This window comes from Cryptotermes secundus, unplaced genomic scaffold (genome assembly GCF_002891405.2).
Source record: "Cryptotermes secundus unplaced genomic scaffold, Csec_1.0 scaffold152, whole genome shotgun sequence".
In the NCBI taxonomy this organism is placed as follows: Eukaryota; Metazoa; Arthropoda; class Insecta; order Blattodea; family Kalotermitidae; genus Cryptotermes; species Cryptotermes secundus.
In genome coordinates, this window is record NW_019720705.1 from 530,791 (window position 1) to 539,928 (window position 9,138).

Consider the following 9,138-nt stretch of genomic DNA (forward strand, 5'->3'; position numbering starts at 1 on the left):
TTCTTACTTCTCCTGGGAATCGAATCCAAGTCGTCCAGCCGGTAGCCACTCAATATGAGAGACTTCCTTTCGTCTCGATTTCAAATATGATTTGATCCTCGCCAACTCAGTTTTGCAAACCGGACATGTGGGCTTCGGCAGCAGGAACACTGAGCGAATCAGAGATTACAGCCTCGTGGGATGTGACGCTGTGTAGTTTGTTAGATAGGCATCAGCGTCTCGGAGGAAGGCGCTGCCTCCATTTTCAGATCAGAAAGATTAGTTTTAGTACACATCCACAAAACTGTACATAACAACCCAGAAGACAACAATCTTCTCAGTCGCCGCCGTGGCAGACACAGTTCGCATTTAACCAAATCAAATCCGCTCATGTCAATTCGAATGTAACTCCATGAAGTTACACCCAGTTGTTTTGCTCAGAATTCGTACATGTTTCCTGTCACACTGAATTAATTGATTAGAGTAAAGCTGAGGGGGTCTCACATTGCAGCATCTCGTTGTGTCCGGCTTGATTCGTCTCGCAGCCTAACTCCCGCCCATGGCCAGGTATTGCTATACTGCACGGTGACATAGCTCCCTTTCTTAATGATCGCTGTAATCCTTTGGTCTGCTTCATATTTCAGGGACATGATACGACATCTGTAGCTATTTCATGGGCCCTGCACTTGCTTGGATCTCATCCAGAAATTCAGGTAATTTTTTGCTTGGAATTATAAAACCCAATTCCTCTCTAAGAGGTTCTCTGGATTTTTTTTAAAGTATTTATTTGTTCGCCCTTTTTCGTTTGCGTCCAACATTTCATTTATGTCGCCATTTCCATGAAGCCACCGAATGTCGCTCTTGTGTCGCTATGATCCAGCTACTAACGAACGAGGATGAGTCAGTATCAGTTACGGTTTATACTGTTACATCATTACAAATGATAAAACAATTTCGTCTAGTGTGACTGTTGAAGCTTTAACTGCTTCACCTCTTAGCATCCTAACATGTTTCGGTCCCTATAGACCATCATCAGAGGGAACATCAATATTTTAGGAACTACTATTACATTGGGTGTTTTGATTTTTAAAATACATAAATATACAATATTTGTAATATATATTTTATACAAAATCAAAATTTCTTACAACTACACCAACGATCCTTGATGCATTAAAATTTTTTAAACTTTTTGTTGTTTAAGTTAAAATTCTTTAACCGAATTGGTTCGTGTCCCTTGTCCTTTCGTCATTCTTGACGGAGCTGAATTTGTGCCGTCTGTCTTTCTTGGGAAGGTAGTTCTTTTTGTCGTCCTATGTTTGCTTGTAGCGTGCTGTGAGTAAAAACAACACATATCTTTGTGTCGATTTCAACCACTTTGACAGTTTCTGACAACAAAAGCGAAATACGCTCCTTTGTTCTTCTTTGATGCAAACTGAAAGCAATGCAACAGTTTCCTCTGCTTCAATACAGCTTAGTGTTTTCAAGCTCGTAGTGGACAGTAAAGCGTGCAAGAGACCCTAGAAGAGAAACTCGGTGCAATTGAAGGTGAAAGCGGAAATGCTGAAGCGCAGTGGAACAATATAAAAGAATGCATGTTAGATACTATCAGTGATTTGGTTGGTAAAGTTGAGAAGATAGCAAGAAAACCATGGGTTACACAGGAGATGATGAGTAAAATGGAGGAGCGAAGGAAATGGAAGAATGTCAACAATGAAGAAGGCAGGAGGAAATACAGGAGACTGAGGAATGAATTGAAAAGAGCCACGGACAGGGCCAAAAAGGAATATCTTGAGAAGATATGTAATGAGATTATGGAATTTCAAAGAACAGGCCGTTATGATTTGATGTACATGAAGACAAAAGAACTAGGATGGAAAGAGAATCATGGGATTCAAAATGTTGGCATCGAAGACTCCCAGGGGAATAGAATAGTAGATCAGAGGCAAGTGCTGAAAATTTGGGAAAATTATATTTCAGAACTATATGATCGACCTAATCGGCCAGAAACCTTAGAAGTTGAACCGGAAGAAGAAGTAGATACAGACGAGAAAGGACCATATATTTTACAAAGTGAGGTGGAAAAAGCTATCAAGGAAATGAGGAAGGGAAAGGCTACAGGAGATGATGATGTACCTGGAGATGTGCTCAAGTTACTGGGAGAAGGTGGTTTGAAAACACTGACAAAACTAATGAACACCATATATGAAAGTGGAGAGTGGCCCAAGGACTTTACAGAAGTTACAATGATTGCCTTAAAGAAAAAGACAAAAGCTACAAAATGCAGCGACCATCGCACAATAAGTCTTATTGCACATACAGCAAAGATAATAGCAAAGATACTTAAAAGAAGAATTGAAAGGAAAATAGAGGATGTACTTGGAGAAGATCAGTTTGGATTTAGAAGAGGAAAAGGAACCAGGGATGCAATTGGGATGATGAGAATTATAGCGGAACGAACTTTGGAGATAGATGAAGAACTGTGTGTTTGCTTCATAGACTGGCAGAAGGCATTTGACCGGGTAAACTGGACCAAATTAATGCAGATCCTGAAAGAAACAGGTATCGATTGGCATGAAAGAAGATTGATTAGCAAATTGTACATGGATCAGAAAGTTAGAGTACGACTGGACAGGGGGGAGACAGGAAGTGTGCAGATTGGAAGAGGAGTTCGACAAGGATGCTGTTTATCACCAATTCTGTTCAACTTGTACAGCGAATGCCTTACCAAGGAAGCTCTGGATGGGCTCGGTGACTTCAAAGTAGGAGGGCAAATTATTCAAACTGTGAAATATGCAGATGACCTTGTGTTAATGGCTAAGGAAGAAACTGTGCTACAGGGCATGATTGATAGACTAATTGAAATTGGAAGGTGCTATGGCATGGAAATGAATGTGGAGAAAACAAAAGTAATGAAAATTTCGAGACAACCAACCCCAGTCACAATAAAGATAGACCAAAAACAACTGGAGAATGTGAAATGTTTTAAATATTTGGGTAGCTTGTTAACAGATGATGGAAGGTGTACTAGTGAAATTAAATCCAGGATTGCCATGGCAAAAGCTGCATTTAGCAAGAAGAAGAATCTTTTTACCAGCAAATTGGACTTAAATTTGAGGAAGAAACTAGTGAAATGCTACATTTGGAGCATAGCTCTGTATGGGGCTGAAACATGGACACTTAGGGCAGTAGATCAGAAACATCTGGAAAGTTTCGAAATGTGGTGTTGGAGAAGGATGGAGAAGATCAGTTGGACCGATTATGTGAGAAATGAAGAAGTGTTAATTAGAGTCATTGAGCAGTGGAATATCCTACACGAAATAAGAAAACGGAAGGCTAATTGGATTGGTCATGTTTTATGCAGAAACTGCCTTCTAAAAGAAGTTATTGAAGGAAAGATAGAGGGGGAATAGAAGTGACATGAAGACGAGGAAGAAGACGTAAGAAGATGCTGGATGGCCTTGGGGACAGAAGAGGGTACTGTCATTTGAAGGAGAAAGCGCTAGATCGCATTAAGCGGAGGAATTGTTTTGGAAGCGACTGTGGACCTGTCGTCTGGCAGATTATTGATGATGATGATGATGATGATAATGACTTTGGAAATGGGTACTCAAAGCAAGGGAACATGGTAATCTGTTCAGAGTCATGGCGTATACTTTCATACTTTCTCAGTGGACAGTGTATCGACACGTCCTTTCAGAGGGTCCGGTTTTGCCATTTGTCATCATGTTATGTTGTGCCTTCTGCAGACGGAAGCGAAATAGCCGAAAATTTGTAATCACCCTCCTAGTACAATATTTTTTAAGCTTAATGACAAGTGGTCCAATAATTATACTAAATTTTTGGTTTGGGTCCTCTGCGGTTGGTAACCATTTCAATGTCCTTATATAATTATTCTGTCATATACAGGACAAAGTAGTAAAAGAATTACAGGATATTTTCGGAGATTCTGGTCGGGAAGCAACTTACGAGGATCTGCAACAGATGAAGTACCTGGAGCAGGTGATCAAAGAGGCTCTCAGGCTGTATCCGAGTGTGCCAGCATTTTCCAGATATCTGGAAGTTGACGTCAAGATAAGTATGTTTGCATATTGCAGTGTATTTCGACTGAATTCTATATTGAGGATCTCTATTAGAAGTTACCAAGGATATTAATTTTTGTCCATAGCTGCTTCAATTGTTTGTCTCATAGCTCTCACACTTTCTGTATATGGGCAAAATTTAGTGTGTGATATAAAATATAAAATTTCTTCAAGATTCTCAATTCACCTTTGAAATATATTATCTCTATGATTTATGAACAAAAAAAACTCCGTGGTCTGTAATCCGAAAGCGAACTATTCCGACTGAGCAACTGCCGCTTGTCGACGAAGTTACTGCCAAATTTTGCGGATAGAGGGTGTCACGTGTTCAGCGCAACGGATCCCACGGCCGTTAATTTCGGTTTTCTAGACCAGAGCCGAAATATCCTTGAAATAGCTCTTCAATTATCCTCACGAAGGTGAGTGGACCCCATTCCAGACCCACTACTTCTCAGAAAATCTGGTAGCGCCGGGAATCGAAACTGGGACCCCTGGATCTGCAGTCAGGAACTATGACAACTAGATCACAGAGGCGGTCCCTATTATTTATAAACGTAGTCAAAATCTTCATGAAGTTTTGGGGATTAGGATTTTAAGAACTTTTCTAACGAACCCACAAGATGGTCTTAGTTTTTCAGTTTTCTTTTTGGTTGTACTAAGAACTCGCCTTCCCTCCATCATTAGCGGTAGGCGGTTTCTTTCCTTTAATTGCAAATTATTGTATGATCATATTTAACCAAGTACAAAGAAAATCTATATATGTGAGTAATTGGAATTCGCAGGAGAGCTTTCGTCTTCCATGGAAACCAAAATTAAAATCGATGCAAAATTCTTGCTCATAAAGTACAAAGGACTTAGTCCCACCCCACTAGCAATGAAAAATATCTTTGCTGTGTTACCTTGGAAACGAAATGGTTTGTTGGTAGACAGCTCTTCTTGCTGAATACCGGTAGCTAGTGATGTTTGTCTGACAGGAACACTAATTTCGACGAAATCGACATTACATCTTTTGGCCCTAGTGGGTTACCCGTTATTTTCCTGATTATACGTGTACAGTCCCGTTTAGGAGACAGTCTGCGTAAACTTCTTAAATTTAATCAAAATCGTTAGATCCAATTTCGAGAAAATAACCATTTTGTGTTTTGGCGCCCATTTGAAAGGTTCATATCTTTGGAACCTGGATGTTCACCTTCACCGGACCCCGACCTATGGCGGATAAACTCCTGATTGTCGAACAGGAATAAAATCCTTTTAACCGTTCCGGCGCTAGCGTGTCATGCGTACATCCATCCACACATACAAATACAGATATATGACCAGGCAGACGTCATACGTAGAACTACCTTCGTATTCCGGGGACCAGAACATGTAAATCACCCCAAATTGCGAGATCTTATATTTCACCATTACTGTACCTTCTCAAATGCAATATACACGAATAAGAGGAAGCAAAAGTTAATTATAGAGAGAACCACGAGATAGCAGAAATAAACGGTAATATTTCGGTCGGTATTACAGAATCTATTTTACCGACAGACGATTATTATTATTATTGTTGTTATTGTTATTATTATTATTATTATTATTATTGCCTGCAATTTGTCTCATATTTTATATTGTGTCAGTCCATAATGTGATTTACCAGTATCTACCCTGTGCTGTGTCTGTAATTGGCCTTGTAGCTGTTGACTCGGCACATAAATAATAAACAATTTAATTGAGTTATTATTATCGTTATCATTGATTGGCGATTGGCTGTTTAGCTGAGAACGTAAATAATTATAGAATTGAATTTAAAATTATTATTATTGTTATTTTATTGTTCTCTCTTTCCAAATCTTTTCCAGTTTGTATTGTGAAAATTCACTGAAAGAGCCGCTTAAAAGTGCCTTTCAATGCCTATAAATTCCAAACACCCAGTAATTCTGAATACACATAACGTTTAAGAGTTGCTCTGAAGGAGGCACATCTGTGGAGTGTGTAGCTTGACATGGGAACTCTTATATTCTACTGAATTTTCGAATGGAATTTTATTAGTAATATATGAAATTGCAGTGCGAAACCTGTAGCCTGATCCGCTTTGCAACACGATTTTATATCTGTAATAAACGGACATGAAGTTGAGCGCGGTGTGAAGGTCTGAATACGAGTATTATGTTTGCTTCAAGCTGAAGCAGGCCGACGCCCTTTCATTCTGGTTAAGGAACAAAGCACTGAAACGTTTGTTTTTATCGCAGAGAACTATACTCTTCCCGCCGGAACACAAACACCAATCTTACCGTTTCTTATTCACCGTAATCCGAAAGTGTTCCCCAACCCTGAAGAGTTCAACCCAGACAATTTTCTGCCCGAGAAAGTGCTGAACAGACACCCGTTTGCCTATCTACCGTTCAGTGCAGGTCCCAGAAACTGCATAGGTAAGAGTTTCTGAATATCTGCTTCTTATGCATGACTCGATGAGATGTAAAATTTGTTTTGTTTTTATCACTTAATTAAATAAAGTTGAAACATAAATTTGATTTGTTTGCATGAGAGCCGCTCCTTTCATTCCGTGTACGTTGTGGTCTTCTATTGCCCAGAACGCGAGCATTGCATTTGCAAGTTCCAAACAGATACTATACATTATTCAGAAATTATATGTACATCCTCAATAATGCAACAATGATATTTAAAATAAATAAATAAAATAAAAGACATATAAAAGAACATATGATATAAATTAAAGACATTCTAAAGTATTTAAAAGTCACTTTTAGTGTAAAAGATATACATGTAGTGTCTTAATGATATTTTATAATATTTTAAAGCACAAAAACTACACTTTAAGTGAAGAACATGTTTTAGGTGTCTTCTATTTTATTTATTTATTTTAAATATCATTGTTACATTATTAATGGTGTACATTTTTTTTAATAATACCTCAATGCAACAGGATGCTGAAATATAATATAGATACTATAATCAGGCATGTCCAACGCGTCGATTGCGATCGACCGGTCGATCGCGGGACGATTTTTGGTCGATCTCATAGGCCTATAAGGAAAGTATACGTGAAAAGCATGTAAATTCACTTGTAATATAATATGATTATATTTAGATTTTGAAGGGAAAATACGTATTAAAGTAGTCTGTACTTTCAATGTATGTTGCTTTTACAACAAACATCATGCCTCGTGTTATTTTTACCAGTATTTTTGCTTAAAGCGAGATACGACGATACGAGGGGGTTGTAGATCGCTGGCAGTTTTGACACTAAAAAGTCGATCATAACCTGTATGAAGTTGGAGATGCCTCTTATACATATATTGGATGAACTAAAATCTAACCTATTTTCTGAAATTCATGGTTTGAATTGTAAACACAATAGCAGCTTAACATTTAATCAGCAAGATCTCCAGTTAAACGTACTTCCTCCGTCAATTCGGTCCGACACATACGTATACGTTTGTTTCAAGGCTGAGCTGCCTTATAGAACCGCTTCACTCGCATAACAATGGTTCCACGATGGTTCTCATTTTTAATTGGGAGACAGAAATGTATTAACTGATATAATTAAATTCATTGATCTGTATGTTTAAGAAGCTGTTAAGTGTAATATAATACTTTGCAATATTTGTTAACAGGTCAGAAATTTGCTATGCTTGAAGAAAAAGTTGTGTTGAGTTCTGTACTGAGAAAACTGAGGCTTCAGTCACTCGACACAAGAGAAGATATACCATTGCTTTTAGAACTGATACTCAGGCCGAAAGATGGACTCCGAATCAAGATATCTTCACGATAAGAAACAATACATATTCTTTGTAATACATACCAGGTCGGGTGAGGAACACAGTCCTGTCTTGAAGAATGTTAATGCCAACTTTAAGCGCATAATTCTCCGACATGGCATAAAGTAAGGAGTAAGTTCTGATATAAACGAGTCTTACGTTTTGTGCGGATTGCAAACAGAAATGCCGAGAGGATATAGAGGATAGGTTGTGGTAGCAATGCAGTGTTATATTCTACTGTTAGGGAATATAAACATTTTCCTCTTCACCACCTTCTTTTCATTTGCTGTATCCGACCCCAGACTTTGTCCTTAACTTCAGTCACTTCATGAAGCAAAATGGACAGGATACGTGTAAAATTGTCGCCCTTAAATCAGAGGCTCCCTTCCTTAGCGGGACAGTGCTTTTAGCACATAACTCTTGTTTACTGTCAGACGGCTCAAAGAAGAGTGAAAGTAATTGTCACGAACACTTTCGGAAAAGGAAGAAGGAGACTAGTTTTTGAAATGTGTACGACAAATATTTTCAGTTTTTATTATGATCATATATTATCAAAAAAACAAAATAATCTCTATTATGTTGTTGGGTATTTAAATTTGAACCCGTTTCGAATATTATTATAAGCTTTTATTTTAAGAATTATAGCCAGTTTTGTATGCTTGACACAAATACATGCCTACCTACACATAGTTTTCTAGTGCTCTTTACAAACAAATTTAATATTTTGTTTACTGAAAAGAATATGAATAATCCTTCCTGTTGTGTATTTATTTTGGTGCAATAACACTGTCAGCATTGGCAAGCACAGGTATACACCAATTTAGATGTATACTCCTCATTTAGTGTCATACTAGTATTTATATGTTCAAATGTCCTTTCTCTGTTAGTCGAAATAGCTTGTCAGTGTAGCTACTAAAGTTATAAGCTGATCGAGTATCTTTGCCGGCAGAGGGAAGAGTTTCTTCACGGCGTCCAAATCGGCTCTGAGGCCCAGTTAGTATCATATTCAATACAAACTGGGGCTTCTGCCTCGGAAGTGATGGGACCCAACCGTGAAACTGATCACTCAGACCCATCTGTACTGCCGACGTTCAATAGACGTACCATTCTGCACTCCGATTCATGTTCAAGATGTAATGCTCAGTTACACACAGAGAGAACTCGAACTGTACCTTCTATTTCATTTGAATTTTATAAATTCAGATCATAGTCGGGTTTAACATTAGAATTATACGCGTGGAAACACAGTCTCTGTTGTTATGAATTTGAATGTGCGAGAGGGGAAAAACATTTTGGATTTACACGTTTTA

The 9,138-nt window shown here is 38.2% G+C and overlaps 1 protein-coding gene across 1 annotated transcript in view; it reads left to right on the forward strand.

Annotated features, from left to right (window-relative positions):
- The window catches only part of LOC111871143 (cytochrome P450 4c3), a gene marked incomplete in the record, with an annotated part of 94,210 nt that extends 85,693 nt beyond the window's left edge, over positions 1–8,517 (forward strand). The window contains 4 exon segments of the mRNA XM_033754192.1: positions 624–692; positions 3,889–4,057; positions 6,299–6,478; positions 7,685–8,517. Of these exon segments, the coding sequence (XP_033610083.1) occupies positions 624–692; positions 3,889–4,057; positions 6,299–6,478; positions 7,685–7,842 (576 nt within the window).
- Positions 8,518–9,138: the final 621 nt, after the last annotated feature.